Source organism: Podarcis melisellensis, assembly GCF_964234715.1.
Source record: "Podarcis melisellensis genome assembly, chromosome: 3".
Taxonomy (NCBI): Eukaryota; Metazoa; Chordata; class Lepidosauria; order Squamata; family Lacertidae; genus Podarcis; species Podarcis melisellensis.
Genome location: NC_138530.1, coordinates 34,309,589 through 34,337,226, shown reverse-complemented (window position 1 = coordinate 34,337,226; position 27,638 = coordinate 34,309,589). Strand labels below are relative to the sequence as shown.

The 27,638-nt window shown below is 43.1% G+C and overlaps 1 protein-coding gene across 1 annotated transcript in view; it reads left to right on the top strand.

Moving 5' to 3' along the window:
* The window catches only part of BABAM2 (BRISC and BRCA1 A complex member 2), a 127,711-nt gene extending 114,881 nt beyond the window's left edge, over nucleotides 1-12,830 (top strand). The window contains exon 12 of the mRNA XM_081905417.1: nucleotides 12,476-12,830. Coding sequence (XP_081761543.1) covers nucleotides 12,476-12,539 — 64 coding nt within the window. The 3' untranslated portion in view covers nucleotides 12,540-12,830. The remainder of the gene's footprint in view (nucleotides 1-12,475) is intronic.
* Nucleotides 12,831-27,638: the final 14,808 nt, after the last annotated feature.

Here is a 27,638-nt window from a genome sequence, read left to right as displayed (position 1 = left end):
TCATTTTGAGCGTCTGCGCATGCGCGAACGGCGAAACCCAGAAGTAACGCACTCCGTTACTTCCAGGTTGCCACGGAACGCAACTCGAACGCTCTCAACCCGAAGCACATTCAACCCGAGGTATGACTGTATCCCAAATATAAGCCACTCCATTCCTCGCTGCTCCTGGCTGCATACTGGGGGGGGGGGCATCCTGCGTTGCCGTCGGCCTTTCCCCTTCCTCACTCTCCCGCTTCCTGGCCTTGGGGGAGAGGACAGGGGACTATGCATGGGGCAAGGCACCACTTGGCCATGCTCCTGGCGCTTTTTGCCCTGCACTCCTGACTACATACCATAAGGTTGCGAATATAAGCCACACTTTAACTTTTCATGGTCGGAATTTTGGGGAAAGTGAGGCTTATATTCAGGCCAATACGGTAATACTTAGTCCCCTTTTAACCAGTTTACCAACCAAAAATGACTGGGAAAGTTTCTTTTTGGAATTCCATAGGAGCTTGTCACAAAACCAAATAGAAATGATGAATTGATCTCTGCATTTGAATCTGAAAACTGATACTGTCTAGATTTATGACAAATAATTGCCTGTTCTGGAAGGCACATGTATAATGACTTAGAAAAACAAACACATTCAGTTTAATTATAAAATAGTGTGTTTGATGGACCAACCCAACAAGATGCTCTCCTAGAACACACAAAACTTTTTATCTCTTAATGTAAACTTTTATGTCCCATGAGGACAGTCAAACACAGCTACATAGGAAACACAACTACACAGTCAAACACAACTACACAGCATAGGTAAAGGTAAAGGTACCCCTGCCCGTACGGGCCAGTCTTGACAGACTCTGGGGTTGTGCGCCCATCTCACTTAAGAGGCCAGGGGCCAGCGCTGTCCGAAGACACTTCCGGGTCACGTGGCCAGCGTGACATCGCTGCTCTGGCGAGCCAGAGCCGCACACGGAAACGCCGTTTACCTTCCCGCTGGTAAGCGGTCCCTATTTATCTACTTGCACCCGGAGGTGCTTTCGAACTGCTAGGTTGGCAGGCGCTGGGACCGAGCAGCGGGAGCGCACCCCGCAGCAGGGATTCGAACCGCCGACCTTTCGATCGGCAAGTCCTAGACGCTGAGGCTTTAACCCACAGCGCCACCTGCGTCCCCACAGCATAGGAAACAAAATATATGGAATTTTCCTTTACTTTTTTGGAACAAAAGAATTGTAGATGACAATAATTAGAAATAGAAAAAGATTTTAGAATGTTAATTTGAATGTAAACAGAGCTTAATTTGAATGGAAGTTGATTTTTAATAAGGCCTGCTTCTTTCGTTAAGCATAATTAAAATGTTTTACGTGACCTTGGGATGTTCATAAACTTTGTTTATTGAGCAAATGCTTAACATAAGACTTTCTTTTCTAGATCATAGGGATACTTCTGCGTATAATGATACATTACAGTTCCATCTAATCCTGTTATGAAATGTGACCTACATACCAAACCACACTTGAAACAATAACTATTTGCAGTTTTAAATTCTCGTTGTTTGTCTGAATAAACAGGACTTTAAAACTGCTAGGCATACATAAGTTAAAATGAGACATTTTCATTGTATTCTTTTGTCCCACTTTTAGTTAGCGTGACTGTCACACCAGCTGTGACCTGGGGACACGTGATCAGGCTCTCTCATTAGCCATTGGCAAAGTTGGGCAACTTCCAGAGACCATGCATTAGAAGGGTGTGTACTGCTGGCTGGACATCCAACAAATTGCTGCTGAACTTTAGAATAAACACATAGTGGAGGATCTGTGTGCACATGCCGCGGCTGCCTATGTAGGTGGCAGATATGGAGGTGAGGGAGACCGAGGATCCCAGAGCCATGCAGTTTGATTGGCCAGTGGTAGAGTGGGTTACTTCCTCTCAAGTTGGCTCCCCGGAGTCCATTTGTTGCAGAAATTGAAGAATCCTGCAAACTACACCATTGAGACTTTAGGCATTGCTGTGTAGGAGCTCAAGTTCTGATTCACAGAACTTAAGCTCCTGCCTGCTGTACCCTCTCATGCTCCTAGCAGCAAGTAGCAATTTTGAACTCTGGCAGTCACCTCTGACCCGCCCCCCCGCCCCCCAGCAGTTTCAGTGCTTGATTGCCACCACATATGCCAGAATCAGCTTGCCAGAAACCACATAAACTCACCAGTCTGACAAGGGAAATGCACAGAGGTTGGTCCCAGAAGAGGACAACAGTGTCAAAAATTGTACAGCAGTGAAATAGCAGCCTGCCTGATGATCAGGATCAGGGTCCCTCATGTGAATATCTCTGGATGGTGGCCTTTACATGTGTGACAGGATCTGTCTCAATGTGTTGCTTGCTTGTATGTGTGAATAAAAGAGGGTATTTCCATCTGTCAGTCCGTGTGTCCTCTGTGGGGTTGTGCAGAAGCCCGGCATAGACCTTGCACGTGAGCTTCAAAATAATCCATTTGAGCTGCAGCGCAGGTCAATAATTCCTGATTTATTTTTTTTATTCAGAGAACAAAAATCATCCATCATATTTATCTTCTTAGTGCCATCTATGCCCCATGATGTTTACATGACAGGTCACTACTTCAGTGGGCTTACGATATAAAATTGACACACGGAAACAGAGGAAAGGAGGAAATGGAGGCAGGGGTATGATACTGTTCCTGAGTGATCTGGAAACATACCATTTGAGGGGAGCACTTCACAGGCAATTTTCTTTCCTGCCACACTGCAACAATCAGTTGATTAGGAAAGACGTTTGCCCTATCACTTTTTGAGTTAAGTGACTAGTGGCAAAAGATGCTGTGTTGTGTTTGTACTTCAGACAGGAAGATGCACGTGGTTTTTATTTTATACATCAATACTCTGCCATTCCTCCAAAGAGCCCATAGCTCCTTGTGTGTTATTCCAAAACAGTCGCCAACGAGGCATTGCACCGAAACCACAAGGAGCCAAAAAGTTTTGCTGTGTTTTTCCATGGCATGAGATGCAGTGACTCTGTTTGACTTTGCACAAAAGCCATGCAGATGTCTGTCCACTACTATGGCTAAAATACCTCTTTGGGACCAGTTTCTACGCGTTCTTAAATTTCACCTTTTTGCCTTGATCACTTCAGTTACATAAGTAGTAATAAAACTAAATATCTTGAAATCACTTGTGTTTTTTATAACCATCCCTGCCCCTAGTGCGTGTCTCTGGGTCAGTGCATTTGGAAAGGTAGTAACCCTGTCTCTCAGAGCATCCTATTATCTGTCTTTTGTGCTTTTAAAGGTTAATTACTGGGAGTTGCACAAAAAGAGCCAGCCAGACTATCTGTGGTCAGGGAAGGGTTGGCCCTCTCCTCGTCAAATGCCCAAGAACAGACTGCTGTGGGTGGCAAGCATTTTCAAAACAAGTTTTCTTTGTTTCAGGACAAGTTGCTGCAAGAACAGGGAACTATAAAGCCTTTAGAATTACCAGTCTGAGCTTCAAAAAGTGTATAGTCAGAGGGATTTACAAGAACTTGGATGCACTTTGTGGCCACACTGTTGACATCCTTTATGTAACATGACATTATTATGAATTGGCAACATCATAATTACAGTCTGAGATGAATAGGTCAAAGACACAAAGTCATATGATCTTTGTCCTGGTCTTCCTTGAGTTTAGCTTTAGCTTTCATCTCATCTATGGAAGAGAGTGGAACGCGCTCCAGATTTTCCCTGGCCTGAATTATTTTGATTAGAAGGGATTTGGTCTGGATTGCAAAGCCTTTGATACTGAAAGTCTACTCTTGGCCTGCTTGCATAAATCATGATGGTTGGGCACTGTTGAGATGGAGTGACTCCTAATAAGATAAACAGAAATGCTTGATAAAAGCCACATTACTATGGTGTTCTCATGTTAATATTTCTGAAAGGCATTTTCTTCCACCTTTTTCCATTTATCACTTGGCCTCTGATTGCAGTGCCGAGACAAGTGTAAGAAGAGAAGTTGTAATTAATATTATGATTCTTAGTTTGTCCTGTATAAGTTGAGTGTTACTCTGGGCTACGTGCAGATGAAGAGAAGAAACAGGTCAATAAATACCTTAAAATGCACTTTGAAAACCATGCCAATTCTCCTGAAACCTTTTTTAAAAAGTGCAGAATTGCCCTTGAATTCATGGTTCTATTCAGACATGTGAATCTTCCAGCCTGATATGTCTCTGCAACCCTTTACCTATGCTTCCCATAAATCCCAAATTTGTAAATCCAGTGCCTCCTGCCTCTGGGCTCCCCATAACTGCCCTTTGGTCTCTTTCCAAATGCCTGTTTCTCTGCTTTTGTCCCTGCTTACTGGCCACTGTGAATAATCATCCTGTTCCTAATCTCCACCAGTCTTAGAAACTGCCCAGAACTGTTGAGCTTTTTGTAGGGAGGATTGCACAGAGTTTTTAAGCTTTTCCCCGTAACTTTTTGTACACAATAAGGATCCCGCAATCTAGCAGGATCAGCCAGGGATCTACGGGTAGATTGCAATCTACTGGTTGGACATCCCTGGCTTATGGGATCTGGGGTGTGGGCACCAAAACAGAATGTCTAGTTACCACTGGGGGTAGGGATCAGCAACACTTGTTATTTATTATTTTGATAAGCATGAATTAATACGCAATTCACATAAGTAAGGTAAAGGGACCCCGGCGTACAGCTTCCAGGTCACTTGGCCAGCATGACCAAGCCGCTTCTGGCAAACCAGAGCAGCACATGGAAACGCCGTTTACCTTCCCGCTGGAGCGGGTACCTATTTATCTACTTGCACTTTGACGTGCTTTCGAACTGCTAGGTTGGCAGGAGCAGGGACCGAGCAACACCCCGTCATGGGGATTCGAACCTCCGACCTTCTGATCGGCAAGTCCTAGGCTCTGTGGTTTAACCCACAGCGCCACCCGCGTCCCAATTCACATAAGTAACATATTGTTAATATCACATTTTAGCAGAAATTGTTAATGTATGTTTAATTTGGTGTTGACAATAAAACTATTGGTACCATGCTTCAGTTTTCAAAACACTCTACTCTTTATTGTTAAACTGCTTAATATATTGTCTATCCTTAACATATACTTTGAGGCTTCAAAGCCCATACATTTCTGTAACCCTTGAGTGTCAGCCAGGTGCAAAAAAAGTGGCACCCAGACTTTTGGAGGTGCTCACAAATGGAGAATCTGCCGCCCTGCTAATTTCGAACCCTGATCTCCACATGAGTTTTTCCATAATCAAACTGTGATCCTTCATTTTCATTGAGGTATATCCATATAGCTTACCATGCCCTTCCCAGCAGCTAAAATATTTGTGACAATATTTGTGATTTTAGCTTTAGAGTGATTGATACTAAAACACTAATTAGTGGGGGTAAGCACACCAGAAATAACTGGCACATCTCTTGAAAGCCACCAATAAAGAGAAGCACAAGTGAAATTAGTTGACACTGCCCCCGAGTTAGAATAACCGTAGAGCATTCAGTGGTCTTGTAGAAGGAAATGGCACATTACATAATGTTGATGACTACTCTGCAATTTATTTATTTTCTCTTAAAGGCCTGTCACTTGCTATTGAAAATTGGGGTTAAGTCAAACCATTCTGTACTGGCGATGAATTGTCTACTTTAGGTGCTGACTTTACACTTCATACTTTCAACCATCTTTGGACCATCAACTGATGTTTGCTTTTTCTTCTCGAAGACACTTCTTGACATTTAAGGCACTGGGGCAACTATAGCCAGAGTATTAACAGATAGAAGTACGTCAACATGAATAGTTATATCATGGAAAGAAGGTTTGAGGCTCTCACTGTCAAATGGCATGGCATCAGTGTGCTTCTTAAGCTAGTGAAATGTGAAGTTTTCCTTGATAGCTTCTAGAGTATGGATGGTGAAAGAAACTAATGATTTGCCTTGTATTGATACGTCCTTATAGTGTATTTATTGAGCCTTTGAACCTCTAGCTTGCTGGATCAAAATCAGTCCTTCTTGGAACATTAGGAAGAGGAGATACCACAACTCTAGGGCCCTGACTCACAATTTGGCTAACCTAGTCAGTGTGTTCCTCCACACAGGGTCATTTAAAAAACAACAAGCCAATTCATATTCCTTCTTTCTTTTGTTTCCTCTTCCTTTGCAACAGATTTTGTTGAACACACAGGAGTGTGACAAACCTCATTTCTATCAGTCCCCCACCCCACTTTCCCTAACTGCAAATTCGCAAAACTTTGCTGCATGGATTTAGACTGTGATGAGAACGAGGATTGAATATAAGCTAGGATAAACAGCAGCTGAAGCATGTGAGAAGGTTCCTAATGAATTGTGACACTAATAAAATGGTGACAACAATATTACAAGGTATCATTTGTCAGCTGTCTTGGGAGGATTCGAAATAAATATATTAAATACAGTGGTACCTTGGTTTGCATACGTTTTGGATTACAAATACGTCAAACCTAGAAGTGTGTGTCCTTTTTTGCAATCTTTTTTGGATTACAACCCTGGTTTTTTGGGATTACAATTTTTTTGGGGAGGCCCCATTGGCAAAAAGGCACCTTGGGTTACAACCTGTTTTGGTTTACAAATGGAGCTCCGGAACGGATTAGGTTGTAAACCAAGGTACCACTATAACTGCAGATGTTGAAATGCTGTGCCTTTCTTTCCCTGCCTTGAGCTCCACTGCGGTTATGGTCCAACATCCCACAATGGGTTGTTTCATAAGGAGAGTTCCTTAAATCCCTCCCTCTAGCTATCCAAAGGAGCTGGTGCCTCTGGTGTGAAGGATGGAGATGTGAAACATACAATATTATACCCTCTGTTGGTAGGGGGAATGCAACGTTCAACTTTCTTTCACTCACCTCCTCTTGTCTCACTATCACCGATAGTGTCTCACTGAGCCTAACTTAGGGAATGGGGGAAGGGACTCCCAAGCATAATTTTTGCACTAATTCAGCCTTTCTCAACCTGTGGGTCCCCAGATGTTGTTGAACTACAACTCCCATCACCCTTAGCTAGCAAGGCCAGAGCTCTGGGATGATGGGAGTTGTAGTCCAACAATATCTGGGGACCCACAGGTTGAGAACCGCTGCACTAGTTGATGCAAACTGAACAAATTCACATATCTTGTGTGGGTTCTGTGTACAACGACTGCACACTATCACCAGTTTGAAGTGCAAAGACATTTTTTCTGCACTCTAGTACTGCCAAGCACAACAACAGAGTACTAAATGCTAGGTAATCTACGGTCACCCACATGCTATGGTACCTGGGAAGACACATCACGTGACTTAAATCAACACCACATACAAGCCTAGCGAAACTACTGAAAACATGTAGGAGGAAATGTACCTTGACAAATTATTACAAAGTTCAGGAGGTGAGAGTGGAAGATCCAGCATGCCAGTGGCATATGATAGACATTAGGAGCGAATATAAGCAGCACGTGCACAGCTAATTTAATAATAGGGCAAGTGTAACATTTTCTTTTAAGTTTCATCACATCATTCTTTGTTGTTGTTGGCATCCATCTGTCTCGAGAGACAATGGAGTGCGCCTCCGGGGGTGAAGTGTTAGCAGCACCAAAATGACCTTCCTGGGGCACAAGTCTGGGCAGTGTGCATGGTGTGCCAGGGATGCTCAGACGACAAGACCCACCCTGTTGTTGTTCTTGCTGTTGTTGTTTTATATTTATCTATACCCCGCCTTTTCCCCTGACAGGGACTCAAGGCAGCTTTCAGATAAAACAAGAACAACTAAAAAGAGATCTGTGCTTCACGTGAATAGAAATTGTTCTGTTCCGCGTTTCACATGTAGAGAAACGTTTCTTTGTTTTGATGCTTCTCAAGATTAACTTGGTTTTTTGTTTCTTTCACCGCAGTCTTTTGTAAATTATGGTGAAACTGTTTATCCATTTGAATGCTGTTTCCATCTGTTGCAGGGCAATAGCTTCTTCAATCTATCTCTCTTTTGTAGCAGCAGTAAGACTCTGGTATCAGCTACCCACATTTCAGGCATGCCAGATGGTATGGAGGTGAACTGCCATCTCCTTCCCTTGCCCTCAAGTTGTTACAAATTAGTTTATAATTGTGCTTTCCCCCCACTCCTTTTCCACAAAGAAACTCTCAGCACAACTTGTAACTTCTCTTTACATTTATAACATTATGCAGTTAATCCTGTTTTTTCTTTTTTCTTTAATGGTGATTTGTATGGCTGTATCTTGTTTGCTTATTCTGCAGCATGATTTTTAAAACTCTTATGAAATAGCACCCCAGTTGTAAGTTGACTAAATCTTTCACATACACATTTTGGCTTCTGGACTGGCATGTGTGCAATTAGCACTTACACTTTGCATGCTTCTTCCAGTTGCATGGTACCTAAACATTCGTGTGTGCGCGCACACACACACACACACACACACACATACACACACACACACAGAGAGAGAGAGAGAGAGAGAGAGTTCTTTCCTCCTGGCCCTACTTCCTACATACACCTTATTTCCTCTTTTATTTTTATTTGGCAAATATAACCAGAAGAAACATCCTCAGCTCACATTAGCACATCATTTTTTTCTCTCTCTCACACACACACACAACAGACACACACACAGAGTCCCAATGTCCAAATAAATATTCAAATGAGATTGTCAATTAGAAGATAAACATTCAAATGTGGAAAGGGCAGGAGGTCTTCAGACCACTAAACAGTGGGTGGTGAGTGTTTTATACTTCATGGCTGGAAGGATATTCTCTTTGCAACCATAAGGGTTTGTAGGATCACACCTTTTCTATTTTGGTTGATATCCAGCCTGTGGTAACTGCACTGACAGCAGTCAAGAGCTTTCAGCGCTTCTTGTGGAGGTCACTGCACACACAGAGATGACTTTGTAGACCTTTAACCAATAAAGTGGTTTGTGCCCCTTTCCACAGATATCCAGTTTGGTTTTTAAACTGTGGTTTTTGTTTGTTTATTTATTTATTTTAAAAATCTTCAAACAATTTCCTTGAAAGCAAAAGCATCTTCAAACAATTCCATATACAAATATAATGAGACATGGTAGGAAAGATACAGAGTTTGCGTATCATTTTGACAGTTTCAGTCTCCACTGTTGTCATTCTCTTAATCATTTCTTTTATTTCGTCTCAGGTACATTTAAGTGCAAATGTAGTGTCTCTGATAAAGCAGATCAGAGTATTCCTGTTTTAAGGCAACCATGACAAATCTGAGACTATGTTTTCAGCAATGGTGATGGAGGATATAACATGTGCATCACTCCCAAGTTTCTTATTGAAATGCCTGTTGCATTTATTTTTTTATTCTGCAGTCTACCCTTTTGCTCCCAAGCAGTACCATCAGGTTCCAACAACCAGTCTGAGGCAGGGAACGGGGGGCTACATTGATTTTGACTGTGTTCCAACCCTCAAGATGATAGTAGAGTGCAGTGTGGCGTATTTTGTATTACATACCAAACCAATGTTGTGAGCAACTGCATAATTTGCCCAAGGCTTTGTCTCTGTTAATGGTTCCCACTGGTCCAAGAATGGGTGGGGGATACCCTGACTCTATAAAACACTGCCTCTTACAGAAAAATATAAACACAAGAAGTGGCCAATATTGTGCTGTTGCAAAAAAGGGGGGGAGGATATATTGCATGCAAGACATTGTAAACAGAGGTATCATTTTATTCTGTTATGGTTAAAGGTAAAGGTAAAGGTACCCCTGCCCGTACGGGCCATTCATGTGCAACTCTAGGGTTGTGCGCCCATCTCACTTAAGAGGCCGGGGGCCAGCGCTGTCCGGAGACACTTTCGGGTCATGTGGCCAGCATGACAACCTGCATCTGGCGAGCCAGCACAGCACACGGAAACACCGTTTACCTTCCCGCCAGTAAGCGGTCCCTATTTATCTACTTGCACCCGGGGGTGCTTTCGAACTGCTAGGTTGGCAGGCGCTGGGACCTAGCAACGGGAGCGCACCCCGCCGCAGGGATTCGAACCGCTGACCTTTCGATCGGCAAGTCCTAGACACTGAGGCTTTTACCCACAGCGCCACCCGTGTCCCGACTCTGTTATGGTTAGGACCCCTGTAATTATTATTATTATTACTATTACTATTATTATTTATACCCCGCCCATCTGGCTGAGTTTCCCCAGCCACTCTGGGCGGCTCCCAATCAAGTGTTAAAAACAGTACAGCGTTACATATTAAAAACTTCCCTGAACAGGGCTGCCTTCAGATGTCTTCTAAAAGTCAGGTAGTTGTTTATCTCTTTGACATCTGATGGGAGGGCGTTCCACAGGGCGGGCGCCACTACCGAGAAGGCCCTCTGCCTGGTTCCCTGTAACCTCGCTTCTCGCAATGAGGGAACCGCCGGAAGGCCCTCGGAGCTGGACCTCAGTGTCCGGGCAGAATGATGGGGGAGGAGACGCTCCTTCAGATATACTGAACCGAGGCCATTTAGGGCTTTAAAAGTCAGCACCAACACTTTGAATCGTGCTCGGAAACATATGTTTAGAAGATGGGTGAGCTAGTTTCTGCAAGTCACAAAAACCAGAGCTTTGTGTAAACAAGGAAAGGAAGAAGAAACACATTGTGCTTAGCTCTGATGAAGCCTAGTTGCACAATGGTCGTTTAAGCATTGGGTTCATTTTGTCTCAAACAACACATGTGTGAATATTCAGGGAACCAGTGGCAAATTGTTTACACTGTTGGACAATGAGGAAATTTGCACAGCATCCTTCTGGATTCCCCTTCTACAGAATGTTCAAAAGGAGTTGGCTTGTTTGTACAGCTAGATCCCATTTGCATTTCTATGATACGGTCAGATGTCTTTGTGATAAAGTCAATAGCGTTTCTTGAGTCTGCTTTAGGTCAAGGGAAGTTTTGAATTGCTGGGAAGTGGGCTACTTTGTTTTTGACGTATTCCAGTTTTGTTATTCTATGGTTTTCCAACCTCCACCATTCAGAGGAATAATTAGAGTTCAGAAGCTGCTAATGTCTCTATCCAGATTGTGACATTCAGAGCTATTCCCTCCCCCCCCCCCTTTACTTGCTTTAGGGATGCTTGGCATAGAATTTGTATTAAGAAATGCCTGGGATTTTGGCAACTTTGTTCATAATAATCATTGTAATAAAGCAAAGGATATAATTCACAGCTACCTTCTCTCCAGAAATTTACCCAGAACAGCATGAGAGGAAAGAGAAATAATAATCTGTAGAATAACTCTTCTACAGAAAAAAGAAAGGGAGGCTGGTGTCTGCTCAAATTTAAATTTTAGCCTATCAAGTGAGCAGTAGTGGATTACATGTGCTCTTCTTATTCAATTACAAGATGCAGATTATCATGAAACTGTTTGAATTTATTCAACTGTGGGGTAAATGTGACATTCTCTGCCCATTATTGGAACAAGAGAGGGTTCTGAACCTAAACCTTTTTAAAATGTTCAGTTAATGCACTCATCAGTTCCAGAACATACACAAAATATTCTGATTTTAAGTTACTTTAAAATACCATGTTTTTTCTCAAAAACCTGAATTAATTGATCCCCTTAAGTCAGATCAACTCTGACTGCCTCTGGCAGCCCTGCTCTGCTACTTACCTGAAAGCAGATTTTAGTTTATAACCATCTGCAGTATTTATTATCTCCATTGCTTGCTCTACTAAATATCCATGCCCTATCGCCATGGATGAATCCAATTAACCCAGAAACGTGATAATCAAAGATGTTAGAGGTGCTCTACCACCTTACACTGGCACAAATGGTATGACAGACAATGGCAGGCATGTCCATTTCTTGAAGTTCTATGGAGGGGAGTACATTTTTCATGCTGATTGCTGCAAAATACTGCTCTGCTTAGTTTAAAAGAATTAGAGTTATTATATCTGGGCTGAGGGAGACAGGAGAGAGAGCCATTGTTGATGATACTTAGCTGCCTACAAAATCTATTTCAGTGGGAATGATAACAGATTCCATGACAAAACACCAATAAAGAATCGCAGTAAAGAGTGGCTGGGGTATAAATAACAGGGAAACTCACTGAGAGTAAGATTGAAGTGTGCAAACTGGTCATGGTTCAAGACCTAAGAGTCATATCTGCTGTTTGGTGTTTGTTTGTTTTTTGAAAGAAGCCCTCTGACTTAGCAATGGTATCCCTTATACATTATTTGGGGCTGAGAGATCGTGCTGCTAGACTTGATCTGAGGCAGGCACAGGTGTTACACAAGGAGATTTTTAACTGACAAAAGTTCTCAATCTGGTTTGAGGTTTGCACATTAGAAGATCTTGCCCTGTGCAGCATGTTCTCTGTTTCATTCTGTGAACAGCCCTGAGAGCTCCGGGTATAGAGCAGTATATAAATTCTAATAATAATAATAATAATAATAATAATAATAATAATAATAATAATAATAATAGTAAATAATTTTGTTCTTTACTAACTTCAACCCTTTTTTTCCCTCCACTAGGGCTCATTTCAAAACATTTGTTCCTCAGTTCCAGGAGGCAGCATTTGCCAATGGAAAACTCTAATGTCATAAAAGGGGGAGACAACCTCATCCTGCAAGGATGCCAAACAGAGTCTTATGTCATTGCCTGTCAACAAATTGCAAGATGGCTTCCCGCAAGTAGTTTGGACTTCAGTCTCTTGGTGTGTTTTGCCTCTGGGGTGCTGTTGTGATCACCACAGATTGAATTTACTCTTGTCTATATGAGGACCTTGGCTGACTAAACATTTTTTGCTATATTTTGCTCATTTTTCCTACATGCAAACACATTTCTTATTTTATCTGTGTGATCAAAATTAAAAATAATTTGCATAGATGTGCCCCCCCCTCCCGTGATGCCTTATTTATGAATTCTTTTTCTATACCAGTGTTTCAGGCTTTCTTGTGAACTTTTCCGTGATGAATTTCAACTTTTTAACATATTAGAATGTTAATGTTAGATGAAGTACTGCCATATTATGCCTTTGTAATTATTTGTGTTCAAGATTTATCTCCAATTGAGTCTGAAAGAACAAAACCAGAGGAACATTTAATTGCTACAGAAGGTAGTATGGTGGCACATAACTCTTAGAGTGCTTCTAACTGGAAGTCCCCCATGTTGTAGAATTCTGAATTGTACTCTTGTTATCAGTACCAAATCTGAGATGAGCTATCTTGTCACTATCCAGTATGTTACCAAGAAATGTCTACCATTTGAATACCAGTAGTGTCTAAAAATTAAATGTGTAAGTTATGGTGAATTGACATTTCACGGCACAGCTCTGATGAGAAACACAAATGCCACTATTGAACAGGCTTTTAACATCAACAGTGTCATTAGTACCTTTATTAATTTATAATGCATAGTCTTTCAACCTAAAATGTATGGTTTAGTTCACATCTAGATGACTTTATGAGAAAGCATAATTGGATGCATCATTCTTTCTTATACAGGAATTGTACATTCAGCATCTGAGCCATTTGTTGTTCCTTTCCTGTGATACATTTCGGCAAGCCGCTTGTCTGACTAGCCGTGGACTAACTTCCCATATTTTGTAAATAGCTCAGGATGCTTTCCAGCAGGGAATCAAACGTTCATAAATAGCATGTGGAAAACATACTTTAGTTTCGTTGTGATTCACTGAATAATTTCTGCTGTTGTATCCAGAACACCTCTAGTTGCCTAATATGACACTATACCTTGAAATGTAACTAACATTATAGGGTTGTATCTAAGTCATACTTTGAATGGCTGCTTAGTGGGATAGAACCCATAGAACATCATTCTCAGAATGTTAGTGGACAGTACTCTTTATTATTACTACCCAATTACTTCGTCCCAGGGATTGGATGCCCCTGGTAGCAGGCCTCTTTCCGCTAGCATTGTGTGCACAACGGAATCTTGCCGCCTGATCCAGCAGGCTTTGTCTCTACTGCCCATTAGTAGAGATAGAGCCTGCTTCCCCTTGCCATTGCACTACCAGGATTTGTACTTTAAGGCTCCCAATTGTGCATTAGGAGATATTTTTAGCTGACGAAAACAAAAATATGCCATTTTCCCACCGTAAACCATGCCCAAAGCAGATTGCAATAAACAATTTTTTAAAATGCAGAACATTTTTTTAAAAAAACATGTTTTTTTAAAAAGCACCAGCAAATTCAAACAAGACAACACCAACAATTCCAAAATCATAGTATAAATTATTACAATGAAGTAATCTAGACAATGTGGGATAAGTTCAGAACAAAATTAACAGACAGGTAAAATAAATGCTAACCCACGTAACTAGTTCCAGTCTTGATTTCCAAGGGGCTGGCTTAAATACAATTTGGAGCAGGCAGGGTCTTCTTACCAGACTAGGTCTGTTTTCCCCATCCTGGTGCCCTCCAGGTGTTCTGGCTTACCATTCCCATCACCCCTGACGGTTGTGCTACCTGGGACTGATGGGAATTGTAGTCCCAAGAATCTGAAGGACTTCCACGGTCCAGAGCAGCCTTGTTTGAATACAGCTCAGAGGGCAGAGGTCTTCTCACCAGGCTAGGTGGCTTACAGGACCTTCTATCTCCACACCAGCATGTTGGGCTCAAATCTTTTGAGGCATGTGTACACAAGGCCATTTTTCCTACATCGTACATGAATCCTGCATGTAGTCAACATTATATTGAAGTTGCTTCTAGGTAGGATTGGTCAGCGTTGGCCAATAATGGTCAATTACATGGTCAAATATTCAAATATATAGGAGTGGGGTTTTTTTAAAGTTAGAAAAAGACAATGCTGAATATAAAAAAATTGTCATCTAGAACTCAAAAGTCCATTTCTTCCCAGAAGCTATCCAGAGTACCATATAAGATCACATAGAGACCCTTGCTCCCCATAGCAAGTGCAGTGGACTAGTTCCATGTAGGAAATGTGTGTGTTGTGATTTGCTCCAGTGCACCTTTAGTCCCAGGTACATAGCATCGTGGCCTATGCTTAGAACTTACCAAAGTGAGCAAGGTTGCATCTCCCTTCTGGTTCAGTTCTATCAGTGATGGATCAGTGTCTAAAAACAAGTTGGCATTGTTGTTGTTTAGTCATGTCCGACACTTCATGACCCGATGAACCAGAGCACGCCAGGCACTCCTGTCTTCCACTGCCTCCCGCAGCTTGGTCAAACTCATATTAGTAGCTTCAAGAACACTGTCCAACCATCTTGTCCTCTGTCGTCCCCTTCTCCTTGTGTCCTCAATCTTTCCCAACATCAGGGTCTTTTCCAGGGAGTTGGCATGGCCAAGCATTAATGAGCATTTAAGAAACCACAAATTGGCAGGTTCTCAGCTCCAAATACAATGCATGCATAGAATCGGATGAATAATAAGTGTGAGAAGCTAATCGCCTCCATCTGCTTCTTTGCAAAATAAACTGCCTCACTTGTAACCTGCAGGTACTTGTAAGCATGCTTCTACATTTACTCCTTTCTCCTTTTAGATGACACCATTCAGCCACTCATTTAGACAGACAACCTTCTCCCAAACTATTGCATCGTCACTTTTTTAATAGCTGGTTTACGGTGGGTTTTTAAAAACCCTAAAATACTTCTATTCCAGATGCAGCTACTCACTTATTACCTTCACTTCTGTTTTCCGGTGAACCTGACAACAGTGTGTGTGAAAGGGAAATCTTGTCGGTTCACTTCTGCCATGTAATTTCTTTTCGTTAAATTAGTACTGTGGGCTCCACTATTGATGCACACATGTCTTTACCTTTTTTTGACTAGGCTGCCCTCCTCTTTCCCAAAGCCTGGTGAGAGGGATGTTTTGGCTTATGGTTATAAAAACCAGAAGCCTCTTGTTAGCATGTGGGAACTTGATCATACACAGCCGCTGCAGATCAAGGGTATCACTAGTAATAGGTCATGGGGGGAAATGCTTTTATTGTTATTAACTGGAAGAGCTATAAGATGCTTTGACATGAGTGCCAATATTCTCCTTATACTTATATTTACATGGATGCATAAAAAAGAAAAAAATACTTGCATGAAAATGAATTGGACTGGTTTCAAATCACCCTTGAAGCCATGAAGCTATTGGGGTTCCCTTCAGAAGTTACCATCTCTAAGCCTAACCTCCTTCAAAGGCTTGTGAAACCAGAAATTGAGGTGACTCGGCTATTCTGAGCAATCAGAAGGATGCAAATATAGGAGATACATATTGCAAAATGTCCTTTATGAGCCCAGACAGATGTGATGTGGTGGTGGCAGAGCCCTGTACAGGATTGGATCTGCTGCTCAGTCTATATCAGCAGAGACCAAAGGGTTGGCAGGAAGTTTCTATGGCATTCCCTCTCCCTTCCTTGGTTCAGTTTTTGAATACCTTCTTGCTGGATTTGTAGCCCATGTTTGTGAGTTTGAGAAATGATCTACATGCATGATTTATCTCGTGTCATTAAAATTGTACGTTTCTATGCAGGGATCCGATTGCAGTTCCTCTCATTTTACATTGTTTGTTGAAAGGGCACCAACGTTGTCAATTCCCCCCACCCCCACTCAGGTGAGGACGATAATGATAGAGAAAATGTGGTGTGCACATTGCTGTTTCCAGCTTTGCCAGTGAAAACAAACTGTGCACATTGTTTCATCTGTGAGTGGATAGTATGTGACGAGCACCTCCAAAGTTGGCACCCCCTAAATCTAAGCCTGCCTAGGATGGAGCAGTTTATAAAATGGGCTGATGGCAGATGATCCCTCTGAGCTCGTCCATACTTCCAGTTGACCTGCGTCTAGAAAGCACGAGTCCAAGCAGTATTCTGCTTGATTCATGCTTTCTAGGCACAGGTCTGAGCAGTTTCACCCTTGCCCATCCTTTCCCAGAGAAAATCTGCTCTTCAGTGCTAAATCAGAGCAGACATTTATCTAGAGAAAATCCGAATTGCTGTTTGTCCCTGGGGGGAAACAGCGGGACAAGAGAATGTGTGGATCAGCCCTTTCTTTGCTGTACTCCTCATCCCTTCCCTCAACTACGCCCAAGTAATTCTTCTTACAGTGGAAAGAGAAAAGCAGAAAAGTTTCAAGCAGTTGTTTTCTTGTGAAAAAAAGCAAAGGCTACTGGAGGATCAGTTCCTCCTCCCTCCCAGTCTTGTGGCTCTTGCTCCCCATCCCTGTTCTACAGACAATCAACAGGATGCAGGTTGGCTGCTGCCGTCGTTGCATCGTGCCTTGTGTTGCAAGGCCTTTGGGGCTTATGAGGCCTCCCGTTCACCTGTGTTCACACGCGCCACTCTTTTCCACCACCGAACAGCAGTTTGATTTGCACCGCAATTAATTGTGGAGAAGAAATGTGGGCAAGAAGGGAGGCCAAGATCAATTGCTGAGTGTAATGTTTGAAGTGTCAAGAAATGGACAATGAATGCAGGCGTAGAATATTTAGCAGGTGCCCCGCTGATTTGCCAAGGCCACCATCCAAACCGTCAAATGAGTCCCCGGCACCACTTAAAAAGAAATAAAACATCTAAATGTGAGGGCTTTCATAAGTCAATAAAGAATAGACGCCATCTTAAATAGCTGGAAAGGAGGCAAGTGCTTAATTGCAGGTGCCTTCAGAATAAATAGAGAGCAAAAGTCTAACATTATTCATGCGGGTAGCTCTCTTGAGCGCACTTGTTTCCAGAACTGGCTGAAGAATTAATGTGTTCTTGTTGAATAAATGTCCTTTGCAAGCCACCTGCAGCGAAAATTGATCTCTGGGTCGCTACATGTTTTCATCGAAGTGTATTGAAGCCTTAATGTTTCTTTTTTTTCCACCTGTGAGGATTGCAAAGCCGTGCCAATGAAATGCAGAGCTCTGGTGTTCTGCTCCAACTGTGCATAGCTGTAAAAGTCCTCGAATTTCAGTGCGGCAAGTCATTTCTGCAAACTGGTTAAGTCTGCCAGTAAGCCAGGGTACCTTTGTCGTGCCTATGGATTTGTTCATGACAATTCGAGCTGGGTTTCAGTTTGACATGTTGTTTCTTTTCACCCACCATCCCCTACAGCTAAAAGATTGTTAATAATTGCCTTGGAAAAGAAAAAAACACACATTGGGGGTTTGTGTGTCTGGAAAGATTGCAGCGCTAGCTTGCATAAGGTATCTTATTAACGCATCTACAGCAAGGACTCCTGTTTATCTGACTGGGGCGGGAAGGTTAGGTCTATGGCGACTGTTTTGCTGCAACAACAGTTAATGCCACCTGTGCTGAGTATGATTACATGTCCGGCTTAGCAGTTGCTGGCACGGGGATTTTAATCCAGAACATGGGGATTGTGGTTGACCAGTGCTCTGAGTCACTGCTCGTAAAATGCTACATGTAGAAAATGCTCCGTCCAGAAATGTCCTGAAATCTGCCTCTGTGGATATAGGTCATGGTGTAGTCAATAGGAAAATTTGTCACATCCATGGGGCAATCCCCATTAGGTTACATTTAGAAAATAAACCGGTCCCATCAGTGGTGGAATATGGCTACAGTTGGCAAAGGGTGGTCTTATTTGGCTGGTTCACTTTTATCCCACACTTCCTCCCAAAAGTCAAAACAAAAGGTTATACTATATCCTCCCAAAAGGTTATACTGTGCCACATCCCCCAAAGCAGCAATAAATGGTTCCTCCACCTCCTCATTTTATCCTCACAACAACTTTGTGGGGTAGGCAGGGCTGCAAGTACGTGATCAAGGATGGTTCAGAGTTCAGCAGGGATTTGAACTTGGGCTGGGGTTCAGAATGTTCAAATGACACCCAAATATGCCCCACATCTTTGTAATCGTGGAGAAAAGGTTTACTGCATTGGATTATTTTTTACGGCAGAATTAAAACAATGCAGGCATTGGGGGAAAGAGTACAAACTTTAGAAGAGACTCTTGGATCAGGGCAGTGGTCCATCTAGTCCAGCATCCTGTTTTCACAATGGCCAACCAGACCTTTATGGGAAGCATACATGCAGGACCTTAGTGCACCAGCACTTTCCCCCTCCTGCAGTTTCTGGCAGCTGACATTCAGAACATGCTGCCTCTAACAGTGGATTTGGAACATAATCATTGGGTTAGGAGCCAGGTTCAGTTAGAGTGGGAAACCCGCCATTGACTTCAGTGTCGCTATCCAGTAGGTGCCTGCAACTCAGACATATATACCAGAATACACAAAATAATGAAACCTAACGTTGGAGGGATAATTGCATTTCCCTGCAGCAGCTGCAGCTGCAACATAGGTTTGGATCCTGGGGGAACCGGTTTCCTTACAACTGCCATGCTCTGTAGAGGAAAGGGTTTGGATTTCCTTGATGCAGTGGAGATATCATCCGAGCTATGGCTCAGTGGTAGAACCTCAGCTTTGCATGCAGAAGGTCCCAGGTTCATCTCCAGGAACGCCTGGGAGAGAGGCATCCTAGAGAGTCACTGTCAATCAGTCCGTCCAGCTCAAGACATCGACACCAATCTTCTGGCTACACTTCTAGTGGTGCAAGGCAACTTTCTGTGTTCCTGTTCTGCATTATCAGACAAGCCTCATCTGAAAAGACCTCGCACCATCTCCCGGCATCTTCTGCTTGCCTCAGGATGCCAAATCCCAGTTTCCCTTAACCTGCTGATGAACCAAGGAAACAGGATGGCATTTTCTGGTTTCAGCAAGAACAAGGTGAGTTTTGAGTAAAGAGGAGTCGTCTTCCTGCCAAGCACTAACAGTACTTCTAGCCAACAAGGGAAAAAAACATCTTCATGCTAATGGGGTCAGGTGGCTTAACAAGGCAATTTCCACATGGTGGTGGATTATATAATTATATGCCTGGCCTTGGCGTGTCTGGCTGTAATAGCACTTTAGACTGCTTTTGATAAATGACTCACCCTGTGTGTGAGCCTAATTATGGGCTACTTGAAGGTAAAAGCAAAGTAACTGGATCTTCCTGTGCAACTTCCAATGGAGTGGCATTTATTGCCCATGCAGACTGGCCACTGCAAAGCTATATAAACATCTGGTTATGTTGATGGAGCACAAAGGAAAATGTAAAACATAACGAAATTAAAAATTACTTAGTCAATGCAGTCAGACCTTTGAGCTGAAGCACCGGATTTGCCAACTTCAACGTCAGTCTACCAAATTCCATTTCCTGTGTGTGGTGCTAGTTAGCCAATCATGTGGCACTTTATGCGGAAATCGACACTCCCTCATAACCCATTTAATCTGCTTTGAAGGCAGCTAGGCTATTTGTGAGGTCATTTTTTTTGCAACACCAAATGCAGTTTGAACAGTGTTTCAGGTGATCAAGATGTGCCGAGATAATTCAACAGAACTGAACATGGGTGGTTGTTGTTTTTAAAGTTAAGACTCAAAACACCAGGGAGGTTCTGTGCACCATCAAGATGTCCTGCTCCCTCAAAAGGCTGTATTTTCTTCCTTGCTGCTCCATTTTCTTGGGAATGCCCATCTTGATTGCACAATTCAAAGTGTTGGTGCTGACCTTTAAAGCCCTAAATGGCTTGGCCCAGTATACCTGAAGAATCATCTCTACTCCCATCGTTCAGCCCAGACAATAAGGTCCAGAGCTGAGGGCCGTCTGGCAGTTGCCTCACTGCGAGATGTGAGGTTACAGGGAACTAGGCAGAGGGCCTTCTCGGCAGTGGCGCCCGCCCTGTGAAACACCCTCCCATCAGTTGTCAAGGAAATAAACAACTATCTGACTTTTAGAAGACATCTGAACGCAGCCCTGTTCAGGGACGTTTTTAATGTTTGACGTTTCATTGTGTATTTTGTTGGGAGCCACCCAGAGTGGCTGGAGAAACCCAGCCAGATGGGCGGGGTATAAATAATTGTTGTTGTTGTTGTTGTTACCTGCCTAATGATTCTTCTTTGTCATCATTAAAATTATGTCCCCAAACTCACCTTTTCTGTGATGCCTTTGGCACAACCCTCTACTTTACCTACTTTTATGGAGCTCAGCCTAAGCATATGCAACTGAAACCTCATTTTTGGTGTTTGCTGCTCCCTGTACAGAACTGTACAGAAATTTAGAATTGTGTGCTTCTTGGGGGCAGAGACCTGCCCTCTTGTGTTCTGTAAAGCAGCAACACTGGCTTGTCCCTTACTGTTTCTGTAAAATCTTTATTTCCTCTCAGACTGAAAAGTAAAACAAGCACAAATCAAAGTACCATACACACTGATAGTATATAAGTAAATACTGTTTATATTATGTAAGCTTATACGAACATTCTGCCAGTCACTAATTTGTTCCATAATGGGTTACATAGAATAACTCAAATTTAAAACAATGTATGATTAATTAAAACCATTAAGTTAAAGCCACAGAACTAAATGAAATCACAAGAGCAGCAAAACAAAGTAAGGGGAAACATCCACTGACCCTGGTTAAAGAGATGTTGATCTGACACCAAAATCTGCAGTGATGGCAAAATAAACATAATATACATAATGTATAAGGGATGCAATTCTAAATAGATAGCTTGCAGAATAAGAAAATGTACAGTGGTGCCTCGCAAGACGAAATTAATTCATTCCACAAGTTTTTTCTTCTTGCGAGTTTTTCGTCTTGCGAAGCACGGTTTCCCATAGGAATGCATTGAAAATCAATCAATGCGTTCCTATGGAAACCGCCTTCAGACCAGGTCCGGGGACAGTCTGTCCCCCGACCTCTTCTGAAGGCTTGGGGGGGGGACAAGGGCTTTTATTCCCACCCCCAGCATTTTAAAAAATCCCGGGACAGCAGAGGACTTCTCCGCTGTCCCGGGGTTTTTTAAAATGCTGGCGGCGGCAGCGAAGCGTTCCTGCACTCAAGTGGAAGCCACGCCGGACATTTGGCTTCTGAAAAAAGTTCAAAAACTGTAGCATTTGCCTCCAGCAGCCAAATAGTTCCAAAACGGAGCCGTTCGGGAACCGAGGTTTGACTGTATAACTTTTGTACAAGCCACAGAGCTTCAGTACTGTAACTGCCCATCTTGCAAACAGGCATTGCTTTGCTCTGCCTGATCTCTGAGAGTTAGAGAGCTTCAGAAGCTGGATTTTACCTTATTATGACACAATACTGCAGACCTCAAGGCTTTTTTTTTTACAAATACACAATATGAGCAAGGAGAAAGCAAGCGTTTCTCTGTTGCCGCTGCCCACATAGTCAGAACCTAGCCAGTAGCCATCAATGCTCATTTTAGAAAAGCATATTTTAAGCTCCTTTAAATAAATGTCTTGAGCTATTAGCTGAATAAAAACATAGAGGAGAGGTCATTGCCTTCCTTGACAAAGCATTGTAGTGTTTCTTTACAGTTGGAAGACTCTGAATACACATCAACTGCCCCAAAAAAGCATAATGTGATATGCTTTGGGAGTTCTGCTGCAACAACAACTCTGTCAAGCTGGCGTTTCCTTGGGCAGATCTGTACCATACATTTAAAGTGCATTAGAAGCACATTTAAAAGCACATGGCTTCCTCCAAAGATTGCTGGGACCTCTAGTTTCCCTTCCTACAACTTCTTAGGATTTGTGGGAGGAAGTCACATGCATTGGATTTGCTTTAGATTGTATGGTATGGCCATGCCTCCCTAATTCAGAGACCTTGCTCATAGTTGGGGACAACTTAAAGAAGCATGCCTAGAGCTGGTGCCCTCCAGCTACATTTCTCGTCCTCTGACCATGCTGGCTGGGGACTGGCGGGAGTTGGGAATCACATGTTGGAGAAGGCTGAGGTCCAGTCAAAGTCCAGCCAAAGGCGACTGTGGGGTTGTGTGACTCATGTCGCTTTCAGGCCAAGGGAGCCGGCGTTTGTCCACAGGCAGCTTTCTGGGTCATGTGGCCAGAATGACTAAACCGCTTCTGGCGCAACATGACACCGTGATGGAAGCCAGAGCACATGGAAGTGCCATTTACCTTCCTGCTGCAGTTGTACCTATTTATCTACTTGCAGTGGTGTGCTTTTGAACTGCTAGGTTGGCAGAAGCTGGGACAGAGCAACAGGAGCTCACTCCATCTCGGGGATTCGAACCGCTGACCTGATCGGCAAGCCCAAGAAGCTCAGTGGTTTAGACCACCCTTGCTGGGTGGGGATCACTTCCTACTAAATATTGTGCTGCCCAAGCAGCTTGGAATGCCATGTAATACTGAAATCTCTGAAAGCGTAGCTATTTAAACAAGTTACAGATAGGTAGCCGTGTTGGTCTGCCATAGTCAAAACAAAAAAAAATCCTTCCAGTAGCACAGTATTCCTTCCAGTAGCAATTCCTTCCAGAATCACAAGACAGAGAAACCAGTAGGAGAACACTTCAATCTCCCAGGACATTCTATACAAGATCTCAAAGTAGCTGTTTTACTACAAAGGAATTTCAGAAATAGACTGGAAAGAGAAGCTGCTGAATTGCAACTTATTACCAAACTTAAAACCATGGAGAGACCTGGTCTGAACAAAGACATTGGATTCTTATCTCATTATACATGACAAAGCCATTTTTCACCTTCTCACCCCTTGCTTTTTCCTGTAAGACCTATTGCAGTCGTTAAGAGTCGTCAACAGGCTCACCACAGCTATCTGCCAATCACCCATTCCCACCACCCTTCTGAGTAATACCCCTCCCCACCTTCTCACTATATAGAAGGGTCTGGTAACTTCTGTTTCAGTGTATCTGAAGAAGTGTGCATGCACACGAAAGCTCATACCAAGAACTAACTTAGTTGGTCTTTAAGGTGCTACTGGAAAGAATTTTTTTTGTTTTGACTATTTAAACAAAATACTGCTTTGTCTGATATAGCAAACAGCATAACTGGGCTTGATCCGACATCAGTGCACAGCCATTGATCAGATGTAGTGGCGTCAGTATCTACAAGGTATTGGTGTAACCTCAGATACTAATAAACGTCAGGGGTCCAGCGCTGCGCCTCTGCTCCCAAGCCTGTTTTCTGCCATTCCACCACTTTGCTCTATTAAAATGCTTTGTTTTGAAGCTTTGTGTCTGCGTGTGCTCAGTTTTATGTATCAAGATTTAATCGCACAGACAAAACAGCTGTTTAGGAAGCAGGCTGACCAAAACAACAGTTACAGAAGGCATAAACATTTGGGGACTTGATTATCTGCTCTTTACAGTGTGGCGTTTTTTGGTCAGTCAGGATATCCAGAAGTCCCAAGAGTAACATCCCTCTTTGGCCTGTGCGATTTGGATTTGCTATTGTCCACTTTTGCTGTGCAAATGGGCCAAGCCACCAACACATGCCCAAGCAGTTTCTGTAGCGCAAAGATGGAAGCAGGAAGAAATTCCAACGGTGGAAGAATGGAGAACGAAACTGACTGAATATGCAGAATTGGACAAACTAACAGGGAAGATTCGATACCAGAGAGACCAAAAGTTCATCGAGGACTGGGGGAGATTTACAGAATTTCTGAAAAGCATATGTGATGTACAGATAACGTTTGTTGGTTTTCAAGAAAAATTAAGAAATATTGTAAAAAAGAGAGTAAGAAGGGAGAGGTGATATTTAAAGACAATATTAAGTTTAGAAATGCGTTAACAATATAAATTTAAACGAAAGATTGGCAGAGAAACTGAGGGAAGTCAAAAAATCAATGAATGTGTGATAAAATGTGAATTGATTGTATAAAAATGTTTTGAAAATGAATAAAAATATTATAAAAAAACAGCTTCTGTAGCGAGTCAGTATGTTTTTAAGGAGGCCCAGTGAAGCAGGTGGGTTTGGAGAAGTACTTTCAGAGAGTCCCTCGCAGTGTCAAGGATGCTGGGATAATCTCTCTTGTCACAATCACTCCAGAGGTGTGACCCAGGTTCTCCTGCACCATAGCAAAACATCTTCTCCCTGATCACATGGTATACCCCACAAGTGTCCCAGAAAAAAAGGGACATGTCATTTTCTCACAAAAGAGCACGGCAGCCATTTTAGGTGCCATGAAAAAAGCACCCCCCCAAAAAAAAATCTTTTTCTGGGGCCGTGATCTCACCCAGCACCCCAAAATGTGCTAACACACCCTGAAAAAAACACATATTTTGGACTCCTTGATCTTGTGTGGGTTACGTGACTCACACTGGAACACAGGTGGGAAGATGCACTTCCCAGTTCTGGGACTCAAGATGTTGGAAGATATGACATGGTGCATCAGTTTGTGGAAGTAAAAATATATTTGTGCTGACCCCACAGACCATTTGGAGGCAAGTGTGGGTTGTTCTGATTCTTGAAATTGAAATTCTTGATTCTTGAAATATGGCAACCCTAATTCAAAGCAGCCCTGTTTCTTCTTCATACGATTCATTCTGATGAGATGATAATTATGTTCTCTCATTACAATAACTGTGCAAGCCCAGACGTGTCTACTCATAAGTAAATCCTAGTTGAGTTCAACGGCGCTTACTCCCAGGGATGTGAATATAGGATTGCTGGGTCTTATAATGTGGCTTAGCTCAAGCCCAGGTTGGGAGGGCAGCAAGCCCTCTGTCACTTCTGCCTCCTTTTTACAACTTAACAAAGTGATAACTTGTTTGTGGGGCATTTTACAAAGTATGATGATGGTGGGGTCCCAGCTACCAGCCACCTTAATTTGCCAGGAGACAAAAAGCAAAGTCTTCCCACCCATACTAGGAAATTCTGTTCCTGAATTCCAGAGGGAAGGCCGTTTGCATTTTTATCTCTAGACTTTTAAAACCTTTTCTTTACCTATTTATCAGTGTGCTGCACTCCCAAGTATGCCCTATATCCAGCTTAAGGAGGATCTTCAGCAATGTAACCTCTGGCGAGTTCTCCACATATGCCAGTAGGGCCTTGACTGTGGCTCAGTCTAACTGATGGCAGCAGTGGGCAGCAATAAACCACTATTTAGAATTTCCCACAATACCCTGCAGCCACAGGGGCACTGCGGAAAATTTAAGAAGGCATGAGGCGGACCCACTCACTCCCAGGAAAGGTGTCTGTGTGCCCCGGGCCCTGCTAGGGTGCTGTGTCTCAACAGCTGCCTAAGAGTGCCAGATGCTGAGCCCAGCTTTGTCCTAGATTGCACCCCTCAGTGGGACTCATTCTGAGTGAATACGCCCAATTCTCCACTGTCGGTCATTAGAATTCTTCTCTAGATCCCAATGACTGGTGACTACACAAATTCCTGGAGCAGCTACATAACTCGCAAGGATTCATCTAAGCCATCTGCAACCAATATTCTTGTTTGGGTAGGTTGCCTACCCAAACAAGTTGAAGTTGCCTCTGTTGTCCTGCTGCCCAACTGCTTGGCCAAGCAGGGCCCACTCTTTGAGCAGTGCTTTGTTTTCCTGGAGCGTTCTCTCGAGTCTCAAAAAAAACCCAACAACAACAAAAGCAGCCTCTGCGTCCTTTCCTCTCATTGTGTGGTGCCCAGCTGCTTGCACCTGAAGCTAACCCGCTTTGCTTCCTTCCCCTCCCTCTCCCATGCGTTCCCTCTCCCCTTCTCTTTCTCTAGGCATAGCACGCCAGTAAGGCTGGGGCTGGGCGCTGGCCCTGCATTCACCACTTCCTCGCCACTAACCCAGCCTATGAGGGCTGCTGCTCTGGTCCTTTGAACTACTTCCAGAAGTGTGTGGGCAGAAGCCATGAAAAAGTGCTTACTCTGGGCTTTGCCCTTGCCAATGCTGCTGCTCCTTTCCACTGGCATGCAGACAGAGGCCTCGTCCTCGGCGCACAACACAAAGGCTGGCATCACCCCGAAGATCTCTCTCTGTATGTAAACAGGCCTAAGGAGCTCACTGTACAGGTACCTCAGAGCTCTGTGACGCCTGCCTGCCTGGCCGCTTGCCAGGAATCCTTCGCTCGCACGTAACAAAGCATGAATTAACATATTTATCTTTTATTAATTAGAAGGACAGCGTCTTTCAGCTTAAGCCTGGGAGGTAACAGCAAAAAGAAAAGCTGAGGTGAAGCTTGATCTCAATCCTATCTATGTCTCCTGACGTGCCTCAGTACTATTGCAAAATTAATCGTTCTTTGCATGTTTCCATTACCTTTTCCTAACACAGCAGTATCTACTACATATTTCTCTTTGCTTGCTATGCCTTTGAACACCTCTCAAGATACTGTAACCAAATGGTGCATGATGGTACCTGAAATCAAGGAGCACATTTTTAATCCGTGTTTGGCTACCATTTTGAATCAAAGTGGCGGACTGAACCTTTCAAAACTGTGCTAACCTTAAGCACTGATTTCAAACCTGAAGTGATTTTGTTGATATACTAGATCTCCCAAGCAACATCTTGTGTGAATTCCCAAGTAAGGCCTGGCATTTGTTTGTTTGTTTGTTTGTTTGTTTTGACACCCCCCCCAACATTCCTCCGATGAAAATAGGGACGTCCCATTCCATGCTGATAATTTTACTATTTATACCCCACACATCTTATTAGGTTGCCCCACTCTGAGCGGCTTCCAACATATATAAAAAAATAATAGAACATTAAACATTCCCTATACAGGACTGCCTTCAGATGGCTTGGGGGTTGGCTAACTCCATACCCTCCAACATTTCTCCAATGAAAATAGGGACATCCAAAGGAAAAGCAGGACATTCCAGTTTCAAATCAGAAACCCAGAAGGTTTCTCGAAATCAGGGACGTGCCTGGAAAATAGGGACACTTGGTGGGTCTGTTTTGAAGGTGCATTTGTCGCATCCTTCAGTAATAATTCTCAGG